Genomic DNA, 16,531 nt, shown 5'->3' on the forward strand with positions numbered 1-16,531 from the left:
GATGCCACATCTTGTTGAGAGAAACTTTTTTTCAATCGCTGTCACTCGCTGTATTTTAATCAGCTTATCCGCTCTCCTGAATTAAGAAAAAGATGAAAGCTTCAGAGGAAAATCTCAACAACCTACTTGCCATGGGTCATGTAGCGTCTCCATACTGCCTACGCCGAGAGCCCATTAGCAAGAGCGAGAAAATAATATCAATCAAAAGAGTGTGATCCTAAAGGCTGATTAAAGGGGCTGTTTATACTCACACAATCCACAATGCCAGACAAAGTTTACTTGTTCTGCAAACTGAAATGTTAGAGTAGTTGTAGTGTCTGGTGTTGGATGCGACCAAAGGGTCACGTGACTGTGCATGAAGCAAACAACCAGGTTTGTAGACAAAACATACTCTGACACACTCAAGTTCTCCTCAAACTCAAGAGAACCCACTAAATATAAATAAGTACTCAGGAAAAAGTTGAAGTAGAGTTTGAAATGCTTCATTTAAAGTAGACAAGTATTACCTCTTAAAATAACTTAAAGTATGAAGTAAAATAGAGGGAAAAAACCTTTGGTTCAAATCATGCACTTTTACCAAGGGACTAAGGGGAACATGTTAATTAGCTAAATCTAGACAAGGCTAACTATCAAAAGTTTTATTCCTAATCCTTTTCTTGAGGATTTCTAAAATAGTCCTTACTGCAAAATCAAAACTTTTGGTTTAACTATGGACAGGTAGGAGAAATTGGATCAGGTCCAACTGTTCTTTATAGACTCTTGGTTCTAAATTCAAGTGTACTTGAATCTCTCATATTAGCTAGCATGACAATAACCCTCCAACTCACTGGAATTCAATAGTTAGCCACCCCAATACAAACTGTCCTGATAAATACAAAGCAGCATATCCAGCATATCAGCTCTACTTAGAAATGTTCATTTGTTCATTTAGAATCTCTCCTTGAAACTGTTTGACACTAAAAAGCTATTTTATTACAGAGAAATGCCCTGCTGTAGTGTTTTAATAGAAAGTCTGAGGTAAAAAGTGTGTGAAATGCTGATACATAAAAAAACAAACTTAAAAACTTGTTTACTTCACACCTCATGTGTGGATTTATCTGCAGTTCAGATGCAAAACATTTATCATAGAAATCACATGAAAAGTAATGACAAATTATCTCTGTACAGACAGGACTTTAGTTTAGAAGTAAAATAGAAATTATTTAAAGGTAAAGATTTAGTTATAATAATGTCAATCCTGTGTCCATATTTCAAATCAATGATTCTTTGTGTCTTGGTTGCTACTCTGATTTATCAACCCTTAGTTTTTAAGTATTTAATAGAGCTCCATTAGAGCCTGTATAAAACCCTGATTGATTTCTTTCCAGAACTTTCTCTAGGAGTTTTTCTGGTAACTCCTTGGTGTTTGTAATGTTGATGCTTTAGGTTACATTCTTTACTAAACTTTGGGTTCTTCAAGGAACAGCTGCATTCATACTGAGATCATGCTTTGATATTTTAATTATACACAGGTTGTGACCATTCAACTATTTATACAGATTTTGATGATAACTAAATGCATCAAATTTACTTTATGGGGGAATATTTATAAAGTCACATTTGCTTCATGTAGATCCATGACCAAATAATCTCAATTAAATTCATTTAATTTCCAAATTACAGTCCAAAATATGGAAAAGTGCAAGAATGTAAAAACATCTTGCCACAAGCCAATGTATTGAACCATTAAGAAAAAAGGAGAGACGACATTAAACGAGAAATGTAAGAAGTATATAACCAAGTGTATTTTTTTTTCTCTGTCAATGTACACATATTTAAATTCATCTCACAGGAACACTTTACAATAACATTAAGTAAGAATGGGAATATACTCTGACTGCTCTATGTAAATGGCAACCATGTAAAAAAAAAAGGAAATTGAATACAGCTTGAAACAATGTATTGAAGATAACAAAAAAAAAAGGGATATGGCTAAATTCTTCATCCTGATGGAATTGAAAGAAAGTGAATAAAGATTTGCAAACATTTTATTCCATATGATATCACATTGGGAAAAAAAATCACCTTGTGACTGAAACGATCGTCGTTGTGAAAACCACATTTTGTGTGGAGAGTAAGGACGGACCTTTCTCTGATAACAAGTATGGCCATTTCAGTAAAATAATAATCATTGACTGTGAGAAATATCTAGACATTACACCACTTTTTTTCTCTTTTCAGGGATATGCCCTTTTTATATATAAAAAATGTAGACTTTGTAGACTCGAGTTCCCGCAGCTCTATACAGAAATGCTTTTCACGAGAGCAGTTCTCGGTTGTCAGGTTACTTTTTCCCCCCCAAGTTCCTTCAAAACAGGGCAAAAGGAGAGCAAGCATTTTGACATAGTGTTGGACGGTTCCATTTTTTTTGTTGTTCACAGCGAGGATGCCAGGAAAAGTTCTCCACATACGACTTCCATCCGAAGCACTAAGCACTTCCTGCAGTCTCATTCAGTAGGCGTCAGGATTTTGGATTTTGTTTCTCAAACAATAAAGGGGCAGAGAAAGAGGTCTCAAAGTCTAGTTAGGTCTTTCTCATGCTAGAGGACGAACAGGGACGAAACACTCACGCGCACACGCATACAGACAAACCTGTATCCTGATGTATTGTCAGCAATGTCCACAGAATCTTGTATTTACATAAATACAGGGTTTTTCTTTTTTTATTGATGCTAATTGCTCCAGCTTTCTTAGGTTTCTTTAGCCGAGATCTTTTTTTTTTTTTCCTCCACGATGAGGTGGTGCTAAGAATCCTTCCAGGAACATGGGGGAAGAGAGTTGTCCAGTAGGATGTTGATCAGCTTGATGACTTCATATCGAGCAACTCTCTTTACCCAAAAGTTAAATGTGAATACATCATGCATGGAACACCAATAAGTAGCCTAATAGATAATGAACATCTTAGCACCATGGAGAGTGAGAGAGAGAGAGAGAGAGAGAGAGAGAGAGAGAAAAGGGAGAGAGACAGCGCACAGCTCTTTTACACTTTAACAATACCTTTGACCCTTACAGTAGCACAACCGTTTTTTTTCTGGACCATAAGACACTGCTGCATTCATCAATGCAAAGTGACATATCTTATAATTTATTTCTTTTTTAGCCAAATTATAATATCCATATATGTTCAGAGTGAAGAGGTGCTATATTAAGTGCTAAAATATTGATAATGGGCTGATAGAGAATATTATTACCAGCACAGCAGTAGTAAATACTTAAACAAAATCTTTTGATCATCAAAGGGTTTTAACATTAAATATTGATGTGTACATACATGTATCATAAGGACAGAACATTTTGATAGAGAGATTTGGATCAGTAGGAAAGGCTCATTGAACAATAACGAGACTAAAACCAAACTCCACTTCACCAGTAGTGCAGTTTAGTTGCTGAAAATCGTCAGGGATGCATCAATACTGATACTGGTATAAGGTATCAGTCTGATACTGTCCTCGTTTACTCGTACTCATGTTCATATATAATGTTCTGATGCCGGCATCCGATATCACATTCTGAGAGGTGACGTACTCTGTGAAAATATCAAAAGGAGATGCTAGAGCATCTTCTTACAATAAAAGTAACCTGTTAAAATATCTGATGTTTAAACTGTAATTTTAGTAATTTAAACCAAAAAACGGACAGCTGACCTGAGCGAACACTGCGGTAAAAATGACCAATTCTGTGAATTTGCTAGCATGGCGCAATGAAGCAAGCTGGCGGAAAAACTATCATAAATGAAGTATTTTATTTCTGCAAGCACTGAGCACTGAGGATGTGTGTCATGTTGTCAGTGTCTATACTTTGCTTGAAAGTCGTGGTCCAGTTTGCCGATACTCGTACACACTCAGGTCGACCGCCCGTATACTCCGCCTTTTTCGAGATACTGACTAAACACCAGTGAATCTTAGATCTCAGGTTACTCATTTTGGTATCAGTATTGGTACTGAAGAATATAAAAAAACCTGAAAAAAATATGGAATCGATGTATCAACACAGCTTGTAAATCAATACAAGACCATATTTACTGGTGCATTAATGCTAGCACACGTGATATAAGGCTATAAAGAAAGCTCTGAAGCTAAGGGCGATTTGTTTTCAGAAAATAGAGTACGATGTAGCAGTCAAACACGTCACAACTCTATGTGGCTGTACTGTAAATTGCACAGAGTACACAATTACATTTAAAATGCATCACAAGTCAGGTGAATCATATACAGATTTCTCAAAGAACACATGCAGCTAATGAGCACCTTTTACCTTTTATCTCCTTTTACCTAAAGTTGGCCAAAAACTACACAGCATCACTGAAAACTTTTTTCCTAATAACCCCTTAATGTGGCAAACGTGGTCAAAGAAATATCGAGTGTAAAAGCTGTGGGCCTGTTTTTCTTACCGAGCACATAATTAAATATCTGAAAAGAAAAAAAAAAAGCGAATTTGGAGGAACATTTGCCTGCCTGATACTTCACAAGGTATTTACCACTCAGTGTGAATAATGACATCAAGGGTAATTACATTTTTTATATACTTCAAATTGCAGGATATAATCGATTTCACATTAAAATTAGCCAAAGGATTGAGAAAGCAGCAGACACTGGAGAGGACTGCTGATGAGTTAGTGTGGTGGGAGTTCTCTCCCTTTCCATGGTGATTCATTAACCTCTAAAGATTCCTGCGCTCTGGAAACGGCAATTTTCGTTGCAAAGAGAATGAATGGCATTTCATCATCTAGAATGTAATGTATGATCTCCTTGAGGCACAAAAGGGGATGAAATAAGGTTAAAATGGCTATATGTGACACCCAGGACACATATTCACTCCCTTTATCATTAGGACGTTCCCTTACCTCACTCTCTCTCTCCTCATATTTACCTTACTGCGTCATAACTTTTTGAAATATCACTTTTGATGATGAGAATAAAGAAGGAGGTGATTTATGGTCTAAAATCGTCAATCCACCATCTTGCACTCTCTCTTTCTCTTGCACAGTCCACTCTCAGACATAATACTCCTTGTCTTTGTTTTTCTTCCCCTTCGCGACAGTCTTAGACATGGAGGCGGTTGTGCCCGGCGTCTTCTCCTTGACTACGGCACCGTTGCTCTCGCTGCCTGAGCCGCGCCTCTGCTCGACCTGGTAGGATCCCTCGTCGCGGTTGCGGTACTTGTACATGGCGTAGAGGAGGATCAGGATGCAGAGGGCGGCGGCAGCGACGATACCCACCACCATTCCTGTGGTGCTGCTGGACTCACGTATCACCTCCACCGCACCGGGGAGGCCCCTCTCTACTGAAGCTGAGGGTCGAGCTGTGGGCACACGAGGGAAATCGGGCGGGTAAGTTAGTCCCGGAGTGAGGCGGGAGGACGGGGCTGGGGGGAGGAGCACCTGATCGCGGGTGTTCATTTTACCCGCAGGGATGTGGAGCTGGTCAGGGTGAGTTGTCGGGGCAGGGGGGGCAGGGGGAGCATGAGGGCGATGGGCACCAGGCTTTTGGCCTCCACTTTTGCCCACACTAGGGGGAGGAGGCAGCACTGTCCTATCAGTGACCATCGGGGAGTTTTTATAAAAGTCCTCATCATCGGACTCGGTCATCTCTCCCGAGCCAAAGGCTGACACCTCCATGGGCTCGCCGCAGTCCTCCTGGTCTGGAGGGCAAGGCGGACGCGGTTCAGAGAGAACAAGGGATTCTTTGGTGGTCTGGAGGGGACTCAGGGATGTAGGGGGAGGGGAAATGGCAGGGTAATGTGGGGCCACAGACTGGGGGTCTTGGGTGTCCATGGTAATTATAGGCAACACTAATTCACCTCCTGTGACGGAAGATACAGAGAAAAAGACAGTAAGGAGCAGGAATTAGTGCACAGTAAAGAAACCAATACTACAATCTCATTAACTCTACACTATAGAATAGCAGATAATCTAAGTAGCATAAAATATACACACTGATACAAGATCTCATAATCCAAAAAAAGCAATACTGACTAAGGTAATCTTATCATATGTTCTTCAAAGGTAGATATTTTAAGATCAGATGCATGTGTAACTGCTTGAACAAATAATAAGCTTCTTCCTCGTTCTTCTTTGGTAAAGCAAAATAACAAAACCATGGAGTTTGGGTCACTTACATCAACAAATAGGCCGGATGATTTTTGCATGGGGGAAAAAAAGCAAATTACACAAAAGAAAGGTGTGTAAGATGATCCCTTAAACATACAAACTTTTCTCCCCCTTATATTTATCTGAACATTTTTGGTGCTTGACTCCTTTTTTTCTTTTTGCTAATCTAATTACAAATACACTCAAAGACATAGACAGAAAATAAATACAAGCTTTCTTCATTCAGATATTCCAAAACGTAGACGGAAAAAAATTTTTTTTTAATTAATTCAAATTCATAGCTAAATAATCTGAAAGCAAATGTGCTTTGATCGTCTACCTGTCCACAACATGGTTAAATTTGTAGATTAGAAAAACAAGTCGATAACATTTGTAAACCGGTGTATGCCAATTTGTTATTAAAATGAAGCCAAGACCATTTATACAGATTCCTTCATGGATAAAGTCTGATTGTGACATTAATCGATTCGGTGTTCCCACTATGAAGCACTGAGATGTGTTAATAAATTTGCCAGCAAGAATGTTGTCGGAATGTTCTGACCATAATGAGTGCCTCGGCTGGAATTTCACTGCCTGGGGGAATTAGCGTTTAGCAATGTAAATTAGCCGGAGAAGTGGAGCATTCGCATTGGGTTATGACTCTCAGCTACGACTTACACACATACACTGGATCTGGGTCAATTTTTTTTTGAGGCAGTCACACGTCATGATTTACCGAGCTTTCAAAGGCATCATTTCTATCATTGCTCTTATTCAACATGAACACAGAGGAAACGCAGAGCACTGATTGTTGAATTCAATTATGCACAAGAACACAATTTGGTAATCTTATTAAATTTAATACTATTTCTGTTACCGATTTATGCTCATAGTTACAAAATAAATGCCAGTTATCCAGCTTTACCCTAAGATCACTTGATCACATTGCATACTGTAACTCTAAAACCTGTAAGCTACCTGCCTTTGGAATGAGGATGTGTGTACAAATGCACAGCTGTGCACATTTCAGCTGGATTGCAGCTTTACGGAAAGTATATCGTTTCTGTATTTCCACATAATCCACATGAATACATAATCCACAAATCCAGAAATCATTTGCACTGTTACACATCTATTGTACTGGACAGCATTGCAATGCCACTATGTTTACTGTGTAACTGTCTTGTGTTGTTTATTGCCCTAAATGTTGCACATGTCCTAGTTAGTTTTGTGTTGTATTGTGTTCATTTATGTTGTTTTATGTAACACCTTGTTCCTGTGGGGACGTTGTTTTGTTTCACTGTGTTGTACTCTACATCACTGCATTTCATTGGCTCTTTACATGTATTTTGCACAATAATAATCTGCTTGAATTGACAATAAAAGCCTACTTGATTTGACTCAATCTGTTGGATTTTCGTTGTGTTCATATATTGCAATCATTAAAATTGTAGATTTAAAAATGTCCTTTTTTTGTTTTGCTTAACTTTTGCATTGATTTTTGTATTTCAGTTTTATGTCAAGATTAATACCTCCACATCTAAACCTTGCTAGCTTTCCATACATATTTTTTTTTATACATTTCTTGTAGATTTATATATTTATATTTAATTTATTTATATAGTACATTGCTATTTGCACTTCTGGTTAGATTCTAACTGCAATTTATTGGCCCTTGTACTTGGCAATATGGTAAAACATATGAATATTTATACATAAGAGAGAAATTAACATTGAAATCTTTATTATTAAACCTTGTTCAACAGCAATCAACATAGGTTTGATCTGCTGAAATTGTACTTGTAATTTTTTTTGTTAGTATTGCAGTGAACACCAGTGCTGAAGTTAGTTTTAATTAGAGGTCAACTGGTATAGTTTTTTCTCTGGCCGATGCAAATGCCAATATTTACAAATCAGGTCAATGGCCGATCTGATAAATCTATCAGTTAATTAATAAGACATGATACAGAAAATTGCTTAAATTAAACATTGATTGAACAACACAAGCCCCGCCAATCAGTGCACATGTCAGCAGGGTTTGGTCTCCGTCTCTACCTGTACCCTAAACTACAGCTTGTTAAAGGCTCACTAACAATACAGTTCCAGAAATTTGATCTCATTCGCTTTTCAAATGTTATTCTTTTTCTTTCTCCAAAAGGAGCATCATATTTAAACAATGAAATATAAAAGGCGAAGCTCTTCGGCAAGAAAGAGATCTCTGATTGGCTATTTAATTTAGTGAATGATCACATAAATAAAAAAAACAATACAGAAACTGATGAACTGTCATTCTTGCCACTTGTCCTTTCAACTTAGCAGACATGATATAAAAAAACAAACAAAAAAACAACAAACTACATGATTCCGTAATGATTGCGGCAATGATAATGTGGCAATTTTTAGTTTTTAGTGCAAACGCTGCATTTCCTTTCTTTCTTTCGGCTTCTTCGATTAGGGGGGTCGCCACAGCGGATCATCCGTATTCATGATTCGCATGTTCGATTTGGCACGTTTTTACGCTGGATGCCCTTCCTAACGCAACCCTCCCCATTTATCCGGGCTTGGGACCGGCACTAAGAGTGCACTGGTTTGTGCAACCCTAATGGCTGGGGTTGGTTCCATGCTTTAGATATTTACAGTGCTAGCTCTTCTGGTTTCACTGTTTGGATGCCGAATACAGACTACTGCCACCTGCTGATATGGGAGAGCTATATTCTTTGTTGTTTTGGTGTGTCAGACGTGCCTACCTAATAATCGGCCTAATGTGCAGCACCATCGAGCGATGCCGATTAATAAAACAATGCTAAAAATCGGCGAGATTACTCTAGTTTTACTTCATTTGGAAACTTTATCAGACAATTTTTTTCTTTTTGTGAGTTTTCATTAATAAAAAAACTAAATACATGTAGCAATCTTAGTTACAACACGTACAGATAACTTATGTAAAATGTAGAGCTGTAACACATTTGAAACTGTACACACATCCTCACTCTTTGCTATTGTTAAGGATTCTTGTCTTTTATCCTGAAACCCTTTCCTAGGTTGTAGACATCCAGTACAGTTTACATATACTGTACCTACACAGATACTGTGTTCCAGACACTTAATATAAAGCGGGAGTGAAGATTTCAATGCCACGTGCTAGCATACTGAGAGGTGTGATTTCTCAAAGTGAATATGTAAGGACCAGCCGCATATGTAAGGACACTCTTCTGCAGTGCTTTATATATAGATATAGATTTCACACCTCTCAATATGCTAAATACACATGCTATTTGAATTTTCAGCACAGTTTCTCGGCAGGCTAGATAACAGTGTGACATTTTAGGAGGAGTGTCCGTTCTCTTTTTTCATTTATAGTGATGAACGAGGATGTGTGAGGAAAGCCTGGCTCTGCACAACCAACGTGAGGGTGACAGAATAAATCAGGGATAGAATATGTTAATTTTCAAGTCAGTCTGATGACATTCTGAATAAATGGCTGTGTTGTATTACAGTAGGGGTGTCCAATTTTTTTTTTAATGAAGAGCCAGGTGGAGAAAAAAAAAGAAATCACTGCCCAGTTTATAATAAAAAATCATAATAAGTAATAATAATAATAATAATAGTAATAAATATTGTATAGAAGTATATAAAGCAGAATATTTTAGCTCTGAAATCTGATTGGCTAGCCTTGCCTGCAATCCCCATTTCATCTTTACCTGCGAATGCTGTAAATATAATAATAATTTAAATCTTATTATAGTTAATGCGCCAGATAGTCAACAGTAATCCTTCACTAATTCGCTCTCTATAGACTTAAAAAATCTTTGCCTGTCACATTGTTTAGCAACTGAAGCTTAGAAATTGCAGGCTGCAATCCATTTAATTATTTATTACATATTCCTTTTATTTCAAGTGATATCCTCACATGTATAGAGGATATCTTTTTGACATGCCTTAGAACATTCTTACCTGTAATCAAATCATTTAACATACAGTAACATCTACTTCTTCTAACTTCTATCTCTTGTCTGCTGGAATAATACACTGTGCAGAGATTATATTCCTTCACTGTTAACTGTTTTTAAGTCAGTTAAGGAAATCTTAAATTGTAATTTTAAATAACAACTATACAGAATACATTTTAATGCAATAAATTAAATTAATTCTAAAAATTTTTTTTTTCGGTTGTGGGGGATTTGGTGATATATTGTATATGCAACATTAGAAATAATAATTTCTGTTCAAAGAACAAAAACAAGAATTATAGCATCCATTTTTCTCAACGTCTATTTAATATCATTGCAAATCGTGGTGCTTCATTTCCAGAGAAATGTCCCTTTATTCAATCTGGCAACTTTAACACTATGTTCAAAAATCTTGTGTACTATTTAAACACTGGTGACAGACTCCACATGCCCTGCAGGCTATAACTCAGACACCCCTACATTATAGCTGCACTGTGTTTCTAATACATTTTTTTGGAGAGTTATAATGCAGAGATTCCCCAGGGAACCCTCAGACAGTCCATATCTGAGCTCGTTCTCAGCTCCCAAAATAACTATTTAAGGGTACTTGGTGTTCTTGATGTCTTGGTTGAGGTCTGTTAGGGGTAGCAGTGGAAAAAAAAAAAGACTTTTGACTGGATTGGGAAATCCTGCTTTATAAGACATTTTATCAAAACTATGGCACATCACCAGTTGTGACAGCTGCTGGTCAGCCTTTTCTATAAAATGATACTAAATCAGCAGTGGCTTGGCTGTGCTATATTCAGGCTGGTCCAAATGGCTATTAGTGGTTTCTTGTAGAGCGTTATTGAGGCTGAAGTGTGAGTTGAGTGGATCTGAAGAGCCACAGTGCTGTTGGCCTTTTCTGTTTGTTTACTCACCAGTGCCAGGCTCGCACTCCTCCAGGTCCTCGTCATCACTGGGGCACTCTGCCGACGCCACCAACAGGTCATCGGAGTTCTGGAAAGTTAGAGGTATTTTAGTTGAACATTAAACATTTTACAGAGAATTTTACTTAATATACATAAAAGGTCATGTAGCCATTATGTGCCCAGTCATCTTTTCTTGAAATTTACATCAGGAAAATCCAGCTGTTTACACGTCTCACTATACGCACATTTGCCGTATTCATTATGGTGTATAGAATACAGAGCGACCCGCCAACTCGTGTCACTTTCCCAGTCTGGAGTCGTAGAGTAAATGAACATTCTGCACACGCACCTCATATTCATAAAACATGTAATTGGATCTGGGCTGTGACTGATTTTGATGCGTCGGTTTGTTCGTTCCTATCAGGAGGTCATAATTTCACTGTTCACTTGGACAAGCACATCGCTGTTTATTGGGACATCATCTACACCTAACAAGCTAAGGCTTGGAGGAAAAGTGGATTCGTATCGATTGTGACATTAATATCGCTATTTTCAGTCCCAACAATCATTCCTCAAGAAAATTCATACCAAAACCGGAGAATAAATTCCCACTCGGTTGTGGACTGTGACCTTTCATATTAGAAAAGCCTATAAACAATAACAGCAGAAGCTTATTCAATCAACAGTGCAGCAGGCTGTAGGACACTCCTGGCCCTGAAGCACACCCGGCTGCATGACAAGCTCCTTTCCATAACATGAAGGACATTATCATGACCTTCAATATATTTCTCATTCATCAAGATCCTGGCTGCTTTGAGCGGAATATATGCAAATATTCTCTCCTCATTCTGCACATGAATATTAGCACTTCAGCCATGAGTGACATCCAGTTATTGATCGAATTACCATGCAGACAGTCCTAACCAGCTCCGGCTAAAAAGGTCTCTGGCTCCATGTGACTCCCAGCATGCACTTTCAGCAGCTGGGCAGAAGAGAAAAAATGTCCATTTCGACTGATCTGTTTCTAATCCATCTGTTTTGGTCAAATCGAAAAGAGGGTTATAAGTTTAATATTAGCTGATGTGTAAAAAAATTGTCAAATTAAATATGTACAAAATCACAATATGTTCCTTCGCTGGAGCATCTAAAATGCATTATTACACTCCAATTATCATTCTAATACCACTTCACTATCATTATGAAAATAAAGACAAATAGATGCAGCTTTTACTAATTTTAATTCAGTGTAAGCTTTTAAAGCAATGTGTCACTCTTACAACTTACAAATATATTTTTACACAAATACATGTTGGGAAAAAATAAACCCAATATGATCACTATCAAGGTGTGCATTACTCCACTAAAGACATTATACAAATGTCTTTTCCTTACAAATAAAATGGCAAAATAAATTTTCTTATGACTATGATTAAGTGCGCACACAAAACATTGATATCCTGCGCCTCCTCATTACCAGACGCACTGCAGCGTTAGCTTTGCCTGGCTGCATTTATTAAAGCATAATGAGGACCTCTCTTATCTGCAATTCTGCACAATGCGTTTATGTTTAATAAGACAAGTTTATGAAGTGTGCTGAAACCAGGGGTTACATTTGTTTCGATATGTTTCTGACAAATGCACCATAACTAATTTGTGACACTGCGCAAAGACAAACACTGGAGTGTTCCCAGTGGAGGACACTTAAATTGCTGTAATCTCATGAATACAGACAAAACGTTGTTGATTGCATTTTGAACTTCACTATGGCTTTACTTGGAGAGCTTTTACCCGGAGTTTTATTCGACATGCACATCTGAGGACTTCTTACATCCAAAATGGAGTTTCGATAAAGCGACGTGCGTTATATGGAATGTTATGGAAACCGCTGTGACCCTGAGCAGGATAATCCAGATGATTAATGAAAGAACAAGGTATATACATGACACGCAGTGCTGTAAAAGCGACCAATTAATGTGGCTATTTTTTTTATCTCCTGAGCATCCGATGTTGCTCGCATGAGAATAAAAACTGTCCCTGGCTGTGACATTTAAACTAGATCCCATAAAGATCCAGATCCCTGATTCAGATCTTTACTTAAAACGACCTGCAATATGATGGAAAAGTCTAATGATTGATTCTAACATGAGAAAGAAGCAAACACAGAAAACAGATTTTGTTCAAAGGGGACAAAATCTGTTGGTCAACAGAAAAAGCTGAGAATGTTAGACAAGCAGATCATTCATAAATTGACTATTTTGGCAACATCACAAGACAGTTTAGTCCAGTCTGTTATCAACTAAGTATCCAAGAGCCTCCATTTCTTCTACTCTTTTACAACTCTGGCACTCACCTAACAAGCAATTTCTCCTCGATATTCTTTGTAAGCTTTTGCCATCTTTTCAGTTTGCAGCTTTTCCACACTGGGTTTTTCTTATTTTCTCCCTGCCAGTTCACACCCAGCTCTCCCTGGTCATTTGACAGCTACCAACCCGGGATGGTAAGGACTAACACATGCTCAACCTGATGCTCATGCTGTGTCACAGAGTGGCATAGCACACCCGAAGACAAATGCAATCTGCCCTTGTACACCTACGCCTAGGCATACAGACACCCTGGATTGGCTTGAGGTGACTGGCTGGGGAGAACGGATGACAATCCTCCCATCGAGACAGCAGGCCAGTTTTGCTCTTTTGGCTTCTGGCCATGCATCAAGAAACTTGTAATTACTTCACAATAGGACACAATAGTACTATTATAGGCAGCTATTTAGGATTTTACCCACAGTTTAATCTAGTTTTTACAGTTTTTTCCATCCCATGTCCGGGTCTATACATGTAATGTTAGCGCCAATGTCATAGCAATGTATTAACTGCTTGGTTCTATGTGGTTACAAAAAAGTCCCCGTTAGACGAGGGCACTTTTCAAGTCAAACCGGGACTTTTGATGTTACAGATATAAAAATGGATGCTAGCATGGCGCTACTACACACAGTAGTGTAGTGGCTAGTATGTCCTATTATTAAAGGACGGCGCACATGTCGCAGACCTGTCCAGAGACCGTAATCAACAGTCTGTGGTGAAAAAGATTCTTGTGAACAAAAGCGTAAAACCAGCGGATATCTACAGAACACTTCAAACACAGTATGGTGATGAGATGTGGTGTAAAAATGTCAGAGATGGCCGATCCCGGTCACGGTGGTTTCCTGACTAAGTGAAGCAGGCGGTTGCAGAATGGTTCAGGCGTACTGACACATCTTCCTATGTTGAGTCTTACCAGGCATTAGTTAAACGCTGGGATAAGTGTATAAATGTAGCAGGGCAGTGTGTCAAAAAATAAATGCAGTTTCCACTCCTTGAAATTTGTTCTTGTATTTTATAAACTCATTATTTGACTTGAATGCTGCTCATACAAACTTTAGTAAAAATAAGTCCATTCAAGACTGGTTACATCCTGCATAAGCTTGCTTTTTTTTTTTTATGCATTCAATACACCGACATGACATTATTAAAGGTGAATTGAATAACACAGATTATCTCTTCATCATTGCACCTGTTAGTGGGTGGGATGTATTAGGCAGCAAGTAAAGATTTTGTTGAAAAAGGGAAAAATGAGCGAGCGTAAGGATTTGAGCGATTTTGACAAATAATGACTGGGTCAGATCATCTCCAAAACTGCAGCTCTTGTGGGGTTTTCCTGGTCTGCAGGAAGTATCTATCAAAAGTGCTCCAAGGAAGTAACAGTGGTGAACCGGTGACAGGGTCTTGGGCGTCTAAGACTCACTGATGCACGCAGAGTTTGAAGGCTGACCCGTGTGGTCCGATCCAACAGACGAGCTCCTGTAGCTCAAATTGCTGAAGAAGTTGACACTGTTAATGCTTGACGGATCAGGACTGTTTTAGCAGCAAAAGAGGGACCAACACAATACTAGACAGGTGGTCATAATGTTATGACTGATCAATGTATATTGAGCATTATGCTCAATCCCATTCATATTTCATCCACTGGCTTGGCTCCTCCCTTGATAATATCTCTGAAACTTCTCAACTAATCATCTGACTTGCCAGTTTTGACATGAGTAAAACTTTGATTGCCATCCTATCCATATTCACACAGACATTTAAATGAAAGACACACTCTTTAATCCCGCTTACATCTCTCACATCTCTCACCTTTTCAGGATGTGCGAGAGAGCAAGAGAGAGAGAGAGAGAGAGAAAAAAGAGAGAGCAGCTGTGCATTGGGAGCCCCTGGGCACTAAGGCATCTTACTTTCATTCCCATTTTGCGCTATATTACTATTTATATGCAATGAAAGTCGGATTAATAGGATTCTTGGTGTACACACAGGCCTGCCTCTGGGTCTGTCCAATGTTTACATTCACGCTAAAGCAAAATACAGGCACTTATAAAGCCTGACAGTTCAGCTCGGAATGACACTGATTGTTATTAAGCATGCCCTTTATTCATATCAGTTCACATCTCGTGATCACTGGTGTTGAATGGCATGCAAATAAACCCTCAGACACTGGGAAGAATACCAAGGATCTGTAAAGGTGTTTCTCTTTGAGCTGACACATAACAGGAATTGACACAAAGGGAATGAATCCAGATATGACAATCAATAGGAAACGCATTAATGCCTCCCTGCTCCTGCACACAGGATGAAGCTGAGCAAGCTGTTTACGTCAACTGATGCGGAGGTGCAGTGAGTTCAGCGAATGATTTAATTCCGCAGATATACGCCGGAGGAGCAGGAAGAAACACAAGGATGACGCTGTGAGCAAGAATGACAAGCATGCACAATTAAAAATGGGCTGTATGATGATTTCATTTGGCTAAAAATAACATTTGAAAAGCGAAACTGAAAATAAATAGTGATTAATCTCGCTGACGGATAAATCATAGGGAATGTGAGCATTGTTTAGACGAACAATTCAACAGCAAAATGCTTTAATTCAAATACGATTGCCATCCTGTTGCATTACTTCCTGTTCAAACAAAAGTTGATCATTTCCTTTATTGAGAGACTGTACTGTACACTTCAAGGCTCTTCTCTGTTCTGGCACCGAGGTGGTGGAATGAACTTCCCCTAGATGTCCGTACAGCAGAGTCCCTGATTATCTGCAAACGACGACTGAAAACCTACCTCTTCCTGAAACACCTGGAAATTAGCACTTTCCAAGTTTGTAGAATTCGAGTTATATTTATATTAAGTTTGTAATCTTGCGTACCAGTGTAGATTTATTCATTGCTAGAGATTTAAAGCACTTTTGTACGTCGCTCTGGATAAGGGCGTCTGTTAAATGCCGCAAATGTAAATGTACTGATTTCTGACAACTTGCGACAATTTGTTTTCCGATATGTTCTGCTGTGCTTTGTTATTGGGCATCAGAAGCATACATGCTTATCATATTCACAACATACTTTGCAATCTGAGCCATTTTCAAGTTACCATCAAACATGAAATGATTTGATGAGATAATTGGTCCGAGGACCTCTGTGTTTCATTACAGCTAAACAGAATACCTGTAACATTGTCTTGGTA

At 38.4% G+C, this 16,531-nt stretch overlaps 1 protein-coding gene across 11 annotated transcripts in view; it reads right to left on the minus strand.

Moving 5' to 3' along the window:
- Positions 1-1,762: 1,762 nt before the first annotated feature.
- Positions 1,763-16,531, minus strand: part of nrxn2a (neurexin 2a) — a 408,435-nt gene continuing 393,666 nt past the window's right edge. For all 11 annotated transcript variants that reach the window (XM_083565425.1, XM_083565433.1, XM_083565432.1 and 8 more), the window contains 2 exons: positions 10,998-11,076; positions 1,763-5,841 (listed from right to left, as the gene is read on the minus strand). In XM_083565425.1, coding sequence (XP_083421551.1) covers positions 5,033-5,841; positions 10,998-11,076 — 888 coding nt within the window. In that variant the 3' untranslated portion in view covers positions 1,763-5,032. The remainder of the gene's footprint in view (positions 5,842-10,997; positions 11,077-16,531) is intronic.

The sequence above is a fragment of the Silurus aristotelis genome (assembly GCF_946808225.1).
Source record: "Silurus aristotelis genome assembly, chromosome: 16".
Classification (NCBI taxonomy): Eukaryota; Metazoa; Chordata; class Actinopteri; order Siluriformes; family Siluridae; genus Silurus; species Silurus aristotelis.